Source organism: Esox lucius, chromosome 7, assembly GCF_011004845.1.
Source record: "Esox lucius isolate fEsoLuc1 chromosome 7, fEsoLuc1.pri, whole genome shotgun sequence".
NCBI lineage: Eukaryota > Metazoa > Chordata > Actinopteri > Esociformes > Esocidae > Esox > Esox lucius.
Genome location: NC_047575.1, coordinates 11,932,760 through 11,949,369, shown reverse-complemented (window position 1 = coordinate 11,949,369; position 16,610 = coordinate 11,932,760). Strand labels below are relative to the sequence as shown.

At 44.6% G+C, this 16,610-nt stretch overlaps 1 protein-coding gene across 5 annotated transcripts in view; it reads left to right on the top strand.

Annotated features, from left to right (window-relative positions):
* Positions 1-14,009, top strand: part of LOC105030439 (neuronal migration protein doublecortin) — a 66,897-nt gene extending 52,888 nt beyond the window's left edge. For 4 of the 5 annotated variants that reach the window (XM_010904308.3, XM_010904304.3, XM_010904306.5 and 1 more), the window contains exons 4-8: positions 3,438-3,540; positions 6,698-6,754; positions 8,556-8,633; positions 11,156-11,253; positions 11,430-14,009. In XM_010904308.3, coding sequence (XP_010902610.1) covers positions 3,438-3,540; positions 6,698-6,754; positions 8,556-8,633; positions 11,156-11,253; positions 11,430-11,486 — 393 coding nt within the window. In that variant the 3' untranslated portion in view covers positions 11,487-14,009. The remainder of the gene's footprint in view (positions 1-3,437; positions 3,541-6,697; positions 6,755-8,555; positions 8,634-11,155; positions 11,254-11,429) is intronic. The other variant, XM_010904305.3, reaches the window with a different exon arrangement.
* The last annotated feature ends 2,601 nt before the right edge of the window (positions 14,010-16,610 follow it).

The window sequence follows — 16,610 nt, the reverse complement described above, 5'->3', positions numbered from 1 at the left end:
GTCTGCTGGGAAGTTAAACAGCGGTTTTGATGAATTGACTTGAGATATGTGACAACTTTAATCTCTCTGTAAAGTACAATAATAAAGAGTAAACCAGGCATGAACGAAATGACTGATACAGTTTCAACAGTCTTGGTTTTTAATGTTTGTAATGTTAATAGTTGTGAAAACCATGTTGGAACCAAATATTTGATCTTTGTCAGTGCAAAGCAAGCATTTTTCTTGTGGTTACATGACTGTGGGTGGTGATTGGCTGGCTGGTCGGTATATAATGTAGTGTCTGCCTGGCTGAGGTTGGTGATTGGCTGGCTGGTCGGTATATAATGTAGTGTCTGCCTGGCTGAGGGTGGTGATTGGCTGGCTAGTCGGTGTAAGCTGGGGGTGACTGCGGGGCTGAGAGGTGACGGGAGTTGACAGATGCAGGTCAGTGGCCCCCCCTCACCCCACCCTGGCTAGCATGACACAGGTCTTTATGTGAGCTGGTCATGGAAGCCTGCCCAATCAGGATTAAGCTGGTGTCTACAGGCAACTTGTCATGCTCTCCACTGTCTCTCAGGCCGGATCTGCTCCAACCTAAAGGATCCTTCTCGCTTCTCTCTTTCGCACGCTCTCTGTAGAGTTTCTTTCCCAAGATGGTGGACCCGACAACCCAGCAGTCAGAACTGCAGCAGTAACGACATAATTACTTTTGGCCACTGTGTATTCTCTATTCTAAATATCTCCATCCTATCTCTGTCCCTCTCTGAAGATCGCTCTATCCTTCCTGAATACATTTGTCTCTGTCCCCACGGTCTCTGCCCATCCTGTACCATCCGGGAAACGGTAACAGTGCCGTCAGGTCGGCCGGGCTCCATAATCAGGAACTATGCGGTCAATGAGCTCCACGTCTGGGTCAGCACAAAACACTTAGCGGCTGTCATGGTGGATGACCTGCCCAAACCACACTGCCTGTTTAGCACCTTGGAGCAGTGTCTGCACTTGTGTCTGAGCGTGAGCGGGACTATTCAGGCGTCTGCCTTGATGAAGCGGTGCCTGTGGAAACAGTGCGCGCTGAGATGGGTCTCTGAGATGGGTCTCTGAGATGGGTCTCTGAGATGGGTCTCTCCTCCCTCGGTTGTAACGGGAGTCTGCATGTATGAACTGCAGAAGAGTTCCCTCTCTGGTTCGGAAAAGCTGACGATCGGAGTCTCGCTGAGGTTCAGGGTATTTCATTTCCATTACTGCAGCGACCCAGTAGTATGTTTCCTATCCAGGCCACATTCACACACCACTGCTAGTTCCTCGCTGTCTGTGACTTCCACAAATGGATTCCTTCTCGAAATAGTCTTATCATGTCCAGGGTCACTAATTGTATTGATGATCTGTTGTCATAGTACAGGGGCATGTTTAGATGCCCTTAAGGCATGTCATTGTAAAATAACGGGCTAAATGATTACATTGGATTGTCTCATGTTTACGTCGACAGATGCCGCATAAAGCTCTACATCAAAAACTTGTTTTCTGCCAACCATTATAAATCCATTCTTTCTTCTGAGTAGTTACTGCATAGCTGTGTTGGCCTATCGGCTGAATGACCTCTCTCTAATGACCCTTAATGAAAGGTTGGGGGTTGAGCATGAGGGATGGACTCAAGCAGAGGCAGATATGAACCCTAGTCACAACAGGCCCGGCCATGCCCCCCCCCCCCTCATATGCCTCTGTAGGCCTGCTAACCCCCTTGACCCCTCTGTCCTCGCGCTTTGCATTGATTTCATTAGCGGTGCAGCTGGAGAGACAGGGCCTGCCTTGACGGGCTGTTGTCAGAGGAGGGATTGACACATGGCCCCTCCAGAGACCTCCATCTACCACCCCCTCCCCACCGGCAGCGCCCAGGGATGTGGTAGGGGAACGGGGGGCAGGGCCAGCTTGTTATCAGACATATGATTGACAGCCCGTGAGGCATGCTTAAAATGTCACCGCTATCACTCCATCCCCGCTAAATGCCGCACAGCCGTCCATGGGCGTAAGCAAATAAAGAAGTAATTTATTTTTAAGCTCACGCTACGGGCTGTTCTACAAACGCTCTGTGCATTTTGATGTGAGGAGTTAATTAGAGGTTCATAATGGGAAAGCGACCAGAAGGGGATTAGACTATATATTCTATATATTATGTAGCCATTTCATCTGGAGGGTATGACCCATGGGCATGTTCCCCTCCTACCCCCTGCCTGGGGCTGGTACCCCTGGGACGAGGAGGGGGTACAGCTGGCGGATGCTGTGCTTGCCTGACACTCCTCCAATTTTAGCAGCCTTTCCTGTTCAAAACGACAAGCGTCCGGGCAGCTGCAGGGGCGGGGCGCTCTTAAATTAGCCGCAGCTCATAGTTTAGACGCGTTTCTTAACGGGGCTCTGGTGTGGCGACGTGTCCTGGGTATTACCCCGCCGGGTCTGAACCCTGGGTACGGCCAGCGCTGTCCTTCGAATGTGAGGCAAGTGAGGGCCTGATAAACCTGCTGGTTCCAGTAAGAGGGCTTCTCAAATGGACTGTTGTCAGGTCACTGTTGAAAAGAGGTGTGGCTGGCGAGATCTGTCCAGGAAGTAGACTCTGGTATGAACAGCTGCAGTGGATGGGATCAGACCCTGGTGGACTGAGCTAAACTGAGATCTGATACAGTAATTAGTCATTATGAAAGACTGTAATGTTAGATGTGTGTGTGTGTGTGTGTGTTTGTTATTGCAACATGCATGGCTTTAATATTCATGCTAATGTGGCATGTGTCCTTATAAGCACAATAAGCTTTCTTGCATTGGCTGAAAGTACCCTATAGGCCTAGCTTGTAGGGGGGTTTGTAGGCTGTTGAACTACAATTGTAGGCTGAAAGAGATCTGCCTAATTAGATGTAATCTCAGATAAGTTTCCATTATGCTGGAGATTTCAGTTCCTCCACAAACAAGCGCTTTATCTAGTGTTTTTCAGTTCTGTATCCCATGCCTCAGTCAGTCCTTTGCTGTTCACAGAATTTATAATCAGCAGCCATTCTAATTTAAGCTGTATTAAACACAGGGCTTTAGATAATTCTACGAGCTAGCCCCACAGCTACTCACTAATCTCAAACCTTGCACAATTATAAGCAACGTTTTATCATGGTTGGATGCAAGCGCATAATCTTTTTTTAATTAACGCACTGTCAGCATTTTCAAAAGTACTTTTAGAGGAAACTGGAGAATTTTAATGAGACTTTGGTTCACGGTGGCTGCTGTATGTGTTTGCCAACTCTACAGTGCGATGCTGTTACGTTGTTCCTAACGTGACCTGGGACGCGGGGCCCAGGCGTCACATGGATTGCTGAGGTCACTGTAGATGCCTGAAATGGCGTGTCATGATCACACTGTGCTGTTGGTCTGTGTCGTGGTGGAGCTGCATGCTGACATGGCCCCGCCTTTCTCTGCTTCTCCAGGTCACCTGTCTTCAGGATTTCTTCGGTGACGATGATGTCTTCATTGCCTGCGGCCCAGAAAAGTTCCGCTACGCCCAGGATGACTTCTCCCTTGATGAGAATGGTGAGAACAGTTACACCTCTATTCACCTCCTACACCACTATGACATCACCATTCACCTCCATCACCATTCACCTCCTATACCACTATGACATCATGATTCACCTCCTATACCACTTAGACACCATTATTCACCTCTGACACCTCTATTCACCTCCTACACCACTATGACATCACCATTCACCTCCTACACCACTATGACATCACCATTCACCTCCTATACCACTTAGACACCATTATTCACTGCTGACACCACTATTCACCTCCGTCAACACTATGGCAAAACGTTAAGACTCCTTATACCACTTAGAAAATACTATTCACCCTCATTACACACCTCTGACACCACTATGACACCACTATTCACCTCATTCTCTACTATGACACCACTATTCACCTCCTACATCAGTATGATACCACTATTCACCTCCTACACAACTGACACCACTATTCACCCCCTACACCACTATGATTCCACTATTCACCTCCTACACAACTGACACCACTATTCACCCCTACACTATGATACCACTATTCACCTCCTACACAACTGACACCACTATTCACCTCCTACATCATTATGATACCACTATTCACCTCCTACATCATTATGATACCACCATTCACCTCCTACACAACTGACACCACTATTCACCTCATACATCATTATGATACCACTATTCACCTCCTACACAACTGACACCACTATTTACCTCCTACATCATTATGAGACCACTATTCACCTCCTACACAACTGACACCACTATTCACCTCCTACACAACTGACAACACTATTCACCTCCTGCACCACTAATGACACCACAATGACACCACTATTCACCTTCTACACCACTATATCACCACTAATCACCTCCTACACCACTATGACATCGCTATTCACCTCGTTCACCACTATGACACCACTATTCACCTCCTGCACCACTGACATCACTTCACCTTCTGCACCACTAATGACACCACTATTCACCTTCTATACCACTATGCCACCACTAATCACCTCCTACACCACTATGACACCCCTATTCACCTCATATACCACTATTCACCCCCTACACTACAATTACACCAATTACAACCTTCTATACCACTATGGCACCACTATTCACCTTCTGCACCACTATGACCACTATTAATCTCCTACACCACAATGCCACCACTACTCAATTTCTACACCACTGACACTACTGTTTACCTTGTACACCACTATGACACCACTATGACACCACTATTCACCTTCTACACCACTATGACACCACAATGACACCACTTTTCACCTTCTACACCACTATTCACCCCCTACACCAGAATGACACCACTATTCACCTTCTGCACCACTATGACCACTATTCACCTTCTATACCACTATGCCACCACTATTCACCTCATACACCACTATGACACCCTATTCACCTCCTACACCACTAGTACACCACTGACACCTCTATTAATCTCCTACACCACAATGACAGCACTACTCAATTTCTACACCATTGACACTACTGTTTACCTTGTACACCACTATGACACCACTATTCACCTTCTACACCACTATGACACCACTTTTCACCTTCTACACCACTATTCACCCCCTACACCAGAATGACACCACTATTCACCTTCTTTACCACTATGGCACCACTATTCACCTCATACACCACTATGACACCACTAGTCACCTCATTCACCACTATGACACCCCTATTCACCTCCTATACCACTAGTACACCACTCTGACACACCTATTCACCTCCTACACCACTATAACACCACTGTGTCACCTCTATTCACTTCCTACCCCACTATGACACCACTATTCATCTCCCACACCACTATTACATCACTATTCACCCCCCACATCACTTTGACACCTCTTTTCACCTCCTACAACAACATGCCACCATTTTCCACCTCCTACTCCGCTATTACACTGCTATTCACCTCCTACACCAACGTAACACCACTATTCACCAGTCCCCTTTTACACATGCCCTCAAACCAGAACATATTTCTGATTTACCTTTGTCAATTGTTATTGTTCTATTTATAATCAGTGTCAGTACAAAATGTACTACATCTACTGTATATTCTGCAACAGAGGTTGTGTTGTAACTCATCTGTGTTTGATCATGGTATGTTAGCTACTTCCTTCTGTCCGTCTTTCATGCACACACACATACAGTACACACACACATTACACACACTCACTCACATGCAGACAGGAATTCACAGGCCTGTTTTCTAATTTCAAAAGCAAAGAATCTCTCTGAAATAGAAAGCTATATAAATATCAACACTGTGGTTAACCCAGCTTTTGGCTTGAAGCCTCACTTAAGTCAATATACAACTCAGTCCACATGTAGTGGAATGACTGACAAATAAATCACAAAGGCTTTTTTTTTACTCCTTTTGAGATCCAACACTTCTCTCCAATCACTGCTGCAGGAGCTCATTATTTAGATGGAGTTCATGTAAATGAGCTTTTAGCCATGTAAATTGCACAATAAGTACTCTCAAGGGCGTCTTAAATGCCAAACAGTATCAGGCAGCACCAGGGCCGTAATAGGAAGGACTCAAGAATGGTCGGCCATTTTATGTTTCTTGCTAGTCACATTTCAAAAGACGGGCCTACATATAGGACTGTTGTATTCCAGATGCCTGTTAAATTCCAGAGTAAATGTATCACTCTTACTAGAGACTGTGGGTGTGTGTGTGAGTGTGTGTGTGTGTATGCCGGTCTATGTGAATGAGTAAGCCAGCTGTATGTGTAGTGTGAGGAAAGCAGCAGGGTGGGATAAGCACGGCTAGAGGAGCAGCCATTAATCTTGGTTTGACAGGTTAAGGTCAGACGATTCAGTGGCTCTCATACTGTGAGCTGAGGAGAGGAGAACTGCAGAGCTATACCAGCAAGCCTCCCCAGATACTCCTAAAGCCTCTTTACATAAAGACCACTGCAGAACCAGCTCCCATTACCCCATACGACTCTCCAGTGCAGAGAGCTCAGAAACAACTCACGGCTACCAAATAGAACGGGTGCAGGGGCGATATGTTTCAGCCAGGACCCATGTCCTGACCCGCTAGCTGCCCATTCACTCGAAGGAGATGACCGGTGTTCTTTAATGTTGTGGTTCCTTTCTTTCAGCCCACTACCCTTCTGGAACCAAACCCAAATCAGCCCAGGGGGTCTATAATAACCAAGGTCAGTGGGGTCACACCGACATTACTCTGATATCATATCGGTTGACGGGTCTGGGTGGGGCCGGGGCGGGGGGACAGTGGGTCCTGCCTCCACACACCACACTGGTCCCAGCTGATACAGCGATGTCGCTGAGATAGTCCGATCGGATCACTTAGCTTTATTTGGTATATATTAGATCCCGTTGCTTTATCAGATTTGCACATATCCAAGTTCAACCCGATTCAATGGCAGAGGGGAGTGCGTGTAGCTCAGAATTTGATAAGCATCACTAAAAGCTGAATTGGAACCATTTCAAATGTGGACTATATTCAATACCCTTTACTTAACACTTTAAAGGCCAGAATACATTATACATAAGCCTTGTGCAAACATCAAACCAACTGACAAACATAGCGAGGGTAAAGTAAGGGTTTTCCTGAGAGAGAGCTCTGAAAGGAGAGGGTGGTGTCTTATGTGTCTTTGTATGTGAAGGATCTTTGCCCAGTGGTATTTTACAAGAGCACTGGAACACCACCATTCATCTGTCTGTGTGTGACTCCCGGCATGTGAAGGTTAGCATACAGAAGGATGGACAGACAGAGTGATCAGCTCTCAGCATGCATGATGGACAGACAGCGTGATTGATTTACAGAGTGGACAGAGGAGGGTGGAGAAGATACACTGAGATGGGAGAGGATTTTGTGAAAGTACAGATATTAAGAGAAGACGGAGGAGGGTGGAGAAACAGAAAGCCTGTGTAGTACTGACAGAGAGACATAGGAGCTCAGACCCGGAGGAGGGCGAGTGGAGCGGGAGGGGAGGTCGTCTAGTTGGTGCTCTTGGCTTCGTGCGGCACAGTTCATTCTGATTAATGCAATGATCCCAAATAAACCGACTCCATGCCAAACTAGTGGATGTATGGACCGTAAAGTCTCGAAGCGTTACACTCATTGAACAAATGCCGTGCGAGAGCCAGCCCACTTATATCCAGCATGTAGTGGTGCTGCTCACACAGACGCCACTTGGATGGGGGCTTTCAGACTCCCGGCCGTCCCACTGTAATCCATACTGGGAGCTTTCAGACTCCCGGCCGTCGCACTGTCGTCCATACTGGGAGCTTTCAGACTCCCGGCCGTCCCACTGTCATCCATACTGGGAGCTTTCAGACTCCCGGCCGTCCCACTGTCGTCCATACTGGGAGCTTTCAGACTCCCGGCCGTCCCACTGTCATCCATACTGGGAGCTTTCAGACTCCCGGCCGTCCCACTGTCATCCATACTGGGAGCTTTCAGACTCCCAGCCGTCCCACTGTCGTCCATACTGGGAGCTCTCAGACTCCCGGCCGTCCCACTGTCGTCCATACTGGGAGTTTTCAGACTCCCGGCCGTCCCACTGTCATCCATACTGGGAGCTCTCAGACTCCCGGCCGTCCCACTGTCATCCATACTGGGAGCTCTCAGACTCCCGGCCGTCCCACTGTCGTCCATACTGGGAGCTTTCAGACTCCCGACCGTCCCACTGTCATCCATACTGGGAGCTTTCAGACTCCCGACCGTCCCACTGTCATCCATACTGGGAGCTTTCAGACTCCCGACCGTCCCACTGTCGTCCATACTGGGAACAGCCCAACAGCCCTTCATTAAAGACATGTGACCATGCAGCAGTTCACTGTGTCCACGTTCTCATTGCGTCAGTCTGTCCGCATCATTGTCTGTATCATCATCAGAGCAGCCTATCATGTAGAATGCTTGGGATGGTTACTGAGGCCTTTGTCCTAAACTCACAGTGTGCGTGTTGTGCGCGTGTGTGTTTCTCTCCACAGAAGGGTGCAGGATGATGAAGAAGAAAGGCTCCAAGAGTCCCGGTCCGATCCGGCGCAGCAAGTCTCCCGCTGAATCGAGTGAGCTCATTATTGCCTGATCTGTCACGTGACTTTACCATGCTGACCCAGACGGCCCAGACCCAGGCTTCATCACATAGACTTTATTACAGAGCTATCACCATTCTCCCTCCTGCCATCAGCATCCATCCGCTCCCATTTTAAACGCAGCTAGATCTAAACCATCTGGGGGATGCATGCGCTCGTCCGTTCGTGTCGTTAACCTGATGCCAGTTATTCTGTGGTTTTGGTTTGATTACTATTATTGTTTTGATTTTTGATTGTCTGTGTTTTTTTTTTTATGGTGTCTGTAATCTGCGTGTTGTTGTCCGGGATGTGATGTGTCTGTCGGGCTGTCAGAACCCTGGTGGCTGTTGTTGTCTGGCTGTTAAGCGAGGTGGACAGTGAGGCAGACAGTGTTGACTGGTGTGCGACACCTTTGCACAGCGGCCACCCCAACCCCCGCCTAAAACACAGGAATGAGGACACAGACGTCTAGCCTTTGTTTGATCGGGATCATCTGTGCAGATTACGAATTATGAAATTATACTGATCCAGATCTGCTTCCCGTGAACACTGGCGAAATATGATATATCAAAAGACTACCAAAGTAGCGGAGGATTGTAAATACCTCACATCTGTCTGTAGAGCTCAGAGCTGTTTTTATCCTGGACATATTCTGTGTTAAAGGTTTAAAGAAAGCATTCAGGAACGAGTGTATCCCAGCTCATACTTCTAGACCAGGTATAACCACTAGACCAGTTATAACCCTTTAGACTAGGTATAACTACTAGACAAGTTATAACCACTAAACCAGATATAACCTTTAGACTAGTTATAACCGCTGGACCTGTTTAACCATTAGACTAGTTATAACTCAAACCTTGAACATTTATTAAGCGTCTATTCATCCAGTGACGGGTTGACGCGCAGCGGCCTCAGTGACAGGCGTCAGACGTGTTAAAGTACAGGCCGCTCGGTCTGTCACCCCAGAGTTGTCCGGCTGGCGGATGTCAGGTCACCGTACACACCCCCCCCCCCCACCCGGAGCAGAGACTGCGCTGTCAACCAACTCTCACTGGGATCTTTAATATTTCATTGAGCTGCTGCGGCTCAGGGGGAAGGCCTGCCGTCGAAAGCAGCAGGGTGTCCAAGGTTAAACAGCGTCTTTACAGACAGGAGGGTAGGGGGGCCATCCGGGTGGGTGGGAACTGGAGGGGTGCGGTGTGGACGCTATGAGGGGAGATGGGGGCTGGGGGCCGTTTTCTCTGAGCTGATGCAGCCTTAACAGGAGCAGAAGAAAGTGAGACAAATGGCTTGATGGAAAATCTTTATGCAGCCCGAGGATCTCCTCAGAGACCCAGGTTTACCCCGGAGTCAGTCAGACGCAGTATCAAATCACTACGTTTCTAAAGGACGCCGACACAGTGTTTTCCCTTTGGATTATTTTCTTCTTACAAATTATACACTTTTGAGTACTGATTCCGTAGCTTTTATACGTGAAAGCAGAAATACTGTGTTGCTGTTGTTATGGCTTGACCTGGAACTGTTTTTGTCTGTGTTATATGTTAATTCGACCCGGGTGACTGATGGTTTCTGCCTGTCCAGCATGGTTGTTCCCCTGTTATGCACTTCATCCTATATTACCCCTTCCAACTACTGCCTCCTGTGGTCATTTGAGTTTTTCTCTTTCATTTACTCTTGTTTTGTTGTATGTGTTAGTTTCCGTTTACTGCACATTTTTTGTTCATTATGAAAATAAAAAGCCATGTTTTCATTTATTTGTGGTGCATGTTTCTGTTTAACTTCTACTTCATGTTATGATTTATATTTCAAAACTGGAATCAAACTAACGGTTGACTGTGTTAAGCCAATGGCCATTATACCGTCCTATAGCATTCATACACCTATAGATCAGTCTTCTATAATAAGCATGGCGTAGAATATATTGTATCTTCACTGCCTTCTTCATCTACATGTAGTTCTAGACATACTGTTTCATGTCATTCTTTCTGCATAACCCTGTTGACCTTTGTTTTAGTCCATTTGTTTCTGTTGGTTTAGTGAAAACATTTGAGTTCTAAGTTCTGAAGATATTAACATATTCATGTCATTGTATTGGAGTAGGCTTTTTCTGCCCTGCTCCATTCTACGTGTTTACAATTCAGACTGGCTAAGAGATTGGCCATCTGTTTCAAAGTCTTTCCTTTGAGATTCTGTTTTTCTCTCATAGACAAAAGTCTTTAAAAAAATTCTTACTATCCAAAGTAAAACACATCACACCACTTCTCCCATGTAAACAGTGTCTAGGTCAGGGGTATCCTAGCAACCAGCCCAGGGCTGTAGAGTAACGGCCAAACGTCCTCCAGCGGAGATGAACAAATGGGGACCCAGTTAATCAGCCGCCCAGAAACACCGTCCACAGCCAAGTGAGGCCAGGAATGACACCACTTCCACTCAGTCTAATACACCGGTCTCTCTCTCTCTCAACCTCTCCTTTTCTCTTTCTTCACACCTCCCTCACTCTGTCTGGGTTCTCACAGCCAATGGGACAGGCTCCAGCAGCCAACTCTCAACACCCATATCCAAGCAATCTCCCACCTCCACCCCCAACAGCCCAGGCATCCACCGCAAGCAGAAGGTACCCCACCCTTTCCACTACCTCAACAACACTGTGTATCCCTCTGTCCTCCCCTGTTTCTCCTCCCCTCTCCCACAGTGTCTCCTTTCGCCCTGTCTCTTTCTAATATGGCTCCTAAAAGCCCGGTGGCTTAGCTCAGGACTCATTCGGATACTGTCGTGTGCGCCCCCCCATAGGATCTCTACCTGCCTCTATCTCTGGATGATGACGACTCTCTTGGGGAGTCTATGTAGAGCCTCTCGTCTGTCAGCAGAGTGCCTGCCTGCCTGCCTGTCTGCCCCTGGCCTGCCTCTCCCAGGTATCTCTGGTGCTCTCCACCTTCACTAACGGCCATTGAGTGTCCGGGAGGTTCATTCCATCTCTCCCCGGTGCCACGCGCTAAGTCTACCTGACTTTGGCCACCATGGCTGTTCCACCTTTTGCTGCTTGAGAATTCACCACTAGATGTCCTTTATTATATCCTGTGTTGTTAAGAATGTATATGCTGGGCGTATACAACAACGACTTATGAATCACCACCTCTTACAAATTTCGCCAAATCATTTTGTGTTACAGTTGACTAATGATTCAATGTTTGTCGTCGGGCTCTCCTAAGAGAGAGCTTTATTTCGCTACTAACAAGCAATTTCTAAGTGGCAGTTCTCACAATGTAAGAAAAAAAGTTTCTTTCTTGGCCTGACTTGAAAACCAATGTTCGGATATAGGGCAGCAAACTTTACATTTGAAAGATTTTCATAAATAAAGTGCACAATTCCAAGCAGCAAATTGACTTTCTCCAGGGGTGTTGAAGTCAGACCTGAGTTCAAGTTGTGCTGATAATGTCCCTCTGTGTCCATCTCTTTTATGTGCTATGGTTCAAGGTGTTAAAAGTAATGAGAACATGTTTAGGGGAAAGAAGGCTGTTCGACATGAGAGGTGAATGTCCTTTTCATCTGCTGTAAATATTGTGTATAGCCATCGCAACATCCCAGCTAATGCCTGACATTCATAACTATGCTTCTGTAAAACGTCATACAACGTCTGCCAAACGTTGAATCAACGTAACATGTTTTCTGTCTTTCATCTTCTATGAGGTCTTTAAAAACTGCCACAGCACAATGAAACCAAGCAGCTCTGAAACAGTATGAATACTGAGTTTGGGTTAGGGGAAGTCCTATTAGTACAAACCAACCAAAGCCAGAAAATTAGGCCTTTTTTGAAACAAGCAAGCACATCTTTTTTATTAAATAAGGTTTTAGGATTCTTAAGTCTATTTTAGTGATGGTTTATTTATATTATGTTTTAAGCTGATTCCAGGAAGGAGACTTCAATATAAATTGGATAAAGCCAGGTGTTCAGGTGTTGGGGCATGTTTTGAATGATTATTATACTATGACAATAAAAATGTCAAAGCCAAAGTAGCCTATTTATTGGATTAATCAGAGTGGAAATCTGAAATGTAGATCATCTGTAGTTCTCCCAGTGGGTTGATGTTACTTATACTGTCTTTTTGTTACTGAGACCTCCCATTAGGCCAATCCGACCAGACCATATCCATTTAGGGAAATACATTTTAACCAGCACAGAAAACAATAGGCTAAGTAGAGCTATTCACATTTTGCATGGCTAAATCTTGTTTCTTAATACTTAATGATTTAATACAAAGTTAGGATAGGAGGAAATTGCATTTTGGGATTTGTTCCAAAAAAAGTATCATTTTATTAAAATGATCAAGTCAAAAGTTATATATATATATATGTAAAGAAAAAAACATGGATAAACTTCCTTTTCCTGAAGAATAACACAAGTTATGGTTATATAGTAACATCTTGTTCCTGGAGAGGAGTCTGAGGAGATCTGGTAGATCTAGAAGGTGAATTATTGCAGGCACAGGGACATTTTTCTGTGGCAGTTGTCCCAAAGAAAAGTATGGCATATTTGAGCAGGTACATATATATATAAAAGGTGATCCAGTGGGCCTATCTCTGACATCTTGGGCATTAGCTAATGGGGATTTGTGTGCAAAACAAAATCCTCTCACTGGATCTGCCTGACTCGGCAAAAAAGCACCCCCGCAACAACACGCTCCTTCTGCGAAGAGTGATGTCACAGTGATGTCAGCACAACATCTAATCCAACTGCAAATACACCTTTTAGGAATACACAGTTTGTAAAAAATAAAATAAAAATAAAAAAAGGAAACAAAAAAGTAAAAAAGAATAAAACTTTCGGAGTCCGTTTTTCTTTTCTGGAAATTTCAGTTCACTACCTTATCTCACCACGTGTTCAATATATTGTGTCTTTGGCCCTGATTTTTTACAGCTTAACATTAACAGTGTACGTCGGTTGTTTAGTGTGAAGCTGTCGCCACCATGTCAGACAGGAGGTGTGGACCAAGCTCGCACCTCCAATGGTGCCTTTTTTTAGATTGTTGTCTTTTGATAAAAAAAAATTAATGGAAACAGGAAAACTAAGACTTGTCTTCCTTGTTAACAAACTGTTTGTAAAGCATTTTTAAATGTCTTGAATCGTAGAGCTGCCGTCAGCGCAGTGAGAGCTCTCAACATTGTTTTGTAGAATGCCAGGATAACTTTGTCATGGTGCAAATGTACTCTTTCTGTTCTCTTTGAATGCATTTCTGATGGAATGACCTGGGTTACTGGGAAATGTACAATGTCTTCTTTATTGGTGTTTTTGCAATGTCACAGTGGCTTGTTTCAGTGCTTAATTCTATGTATTAACCGATTCCCTTTTGCAATTAAAAGAGTTGTATTTCACCTCTACTTCTGACTGTATTCGAATGATGGCTATTAGGTCAGTGTTAACTCAACAACACAGTTTACATTACACGTCTCATTTTTTATTCACACAAATTACCATACCTCCACAGCAATCCATGTTCATATCCATAAATCTCATCACAGTCCATCTCCAAGCTGTTTTCATCATTACTAGGCTTGTATTGGAAAGGGGGCGTCAGTTGCAGTGGATTCCATTATATATTAAGTACTGCGGGTCCTCTTAGCTTTACTCGAGGCATGCAACCTTGGGTGAATTTGGAAGGAATTTTAACGGATCATATCGCCCCTTTAAAATAGAAAGCAAAGAACTCTTCTAAATGTTGACGTTGTCATGGTAACAAACTCTTCAAACCCTATGTCCCGTGGTACTCAGCCTTCCGTCGATGAAAGGTTTCAAGGAGGTTTTTCGTGTGCACATACTATATTTTGTTCTGTGCGGTGTGTGCGTGTCCCTCTGAGTCGACATGCATGTGTGTTGTGTGTGGGGGTGTTCATGCTAGAGGATGTGTGGGTAAAATGCGGAGCTCCAGAGCTGCAGTAGGGACATGGAGAGGTAGAAAAGCACACGCTGTGTGAAAGCATGAATTACTATTCCGTTCAGGAGCACATCGCCATTTTGACGGTCTCCATCGCCATGGTAACTGGGAGTCTCTCAACAGTAAACATTAATCTTCGCCATAAACAGGGGCGTCTTGGGAAGGAATTGCACCGTACGCTACTGGGGAGCGCGCTCCACACATTTCACTGCCTTTAATGCAGCTGCGACAGTAGACCTGCCAGAAATATTGCTACGTACTGATTCCCTGCTATGGTTCTGTTGTCTCTGCCCTGTATACTGAAAACATTTGTGGAAACCAGGTGCACCGACAATATTTGTATACAGGTGGTTACTTTAAATTAGGGTGACCAGACGTCCCCGTTTTCCGGGGACAATCCCCGGAAATTACTGTGCGTTAAAAAGACCGCAAAGTGAAATCATATTTTACGTGGCAAAAAAGACCGGGCAGCACAGCCTACCGGTCGACGTCTCAATCGCGTTGTGCTTGTTTTTGGCTGCTCGCTATAGTAGCTTCATTCACTCTTCTGCTAATTACTTTTAGAGTTTTCGAGTAAACTCCTGTGGGGAACGGCCAGACGCTGCAAGTCTCAAGTGAATCCACAACATACGTCTTTTCGAAAAAGTTTTCAGTCGTTTTGAGTACTAGCTAGTGATGTTATAATGTCACAATTTATTATTCTTAAATAGATAAATGATCTGCTCTATAAGGTCTCAAATAGTTAGCTATGTAGAGGTTAGCTAGATACTGTCTAGGTTAAAAACGTTCACATATCATGCACGGGCTATTTTGAATATATTATCATTAAGTGAATGCACAAGTGAATGCACAATTAATTATGAGAACATTTGTTAGTAGATTACAATTTTAATGATTTGACATAAGGGTTGTGAAAATATATTTAGAAATCTTCATGGATAACATTAGCATACTATTTTCTGTTAGAGTGGTGAGGAAGAAGAGGAGGAAGACTAGATAGGAAGAAGATTGAAGGAGATTTAGGAGGAAAGATAAAGATATGATTACAGAGCCTGCCAATTTATTATTACAGTGTTTTTGAGATAAAATACAAAGATGAGGCAAGCAATGGGAATATGTTAACCGAAGTATTTAATCTAATAGTGTACTGTTTATTATTAAAGATTGGAGAGGGTGAAGCGAATAGAGTGTAGAAGATGAGGTGGAAAGATAAAGAGAAGGAAAGGAAGAAAGATGAGTGAACAAAAGAGGACAAAAAATTGTAGTAGAAGAATGTCTATTGTCTCTGTTTCAATTTTGCTCATGTTCTCTTCTGCTCTTATTCTGCCCAGACAACCAGGACCACCAAATAGCTGTTCAGATTGGACAGTTCAGATTTGTCTGTGATGTTTCTGTAATATAGTTGTTTTCTCTGTCTATCACAATGTGCCTGTTAGACTAAATACAAGAAACCGGAATTGTCACCCTTCTTTATTTCTTAGATAATAACATCAGATACTTTAATGATATATTAACTGCCAAACTGGAAATGTCCCCAGTTTCATTTCAGACATCTGGTAACCTTACTTTAAATTGTGTTGTAGTTATTACTCAAATCAGTTAAGTCTTAAGGGATCCAGATTTGTGTTGTATTGGCTTAAAATAATTATAATTATGTGTATGTATGTATATATATATATATATATATATATATATATATATATATATATATGTATGTATATGTACAATATAATAAACCACACCTCCTATATAATTTCCCAGTATGCATTACCATCCATGACTGTATATGGTAATGACAGAGACATGGTTGATAAACTCACAATTCCTATACAAATGTGAAACTCATGATACATGTGCCATAGTGCTGAAGTTCGGCTTTGCATGGTGGTGTGACCAGAATGTCCTGGGCGCCAAATCCTTACACATGTCTTGCAAATTCTTTGGAATTTCTATTGAGATCTCTATTGAGATTCCTAGAAAACATGGAGACTACCAGAACTGTGTAACCCTACCAGGAAGACATAGGCCTGCAAAGGGTCCA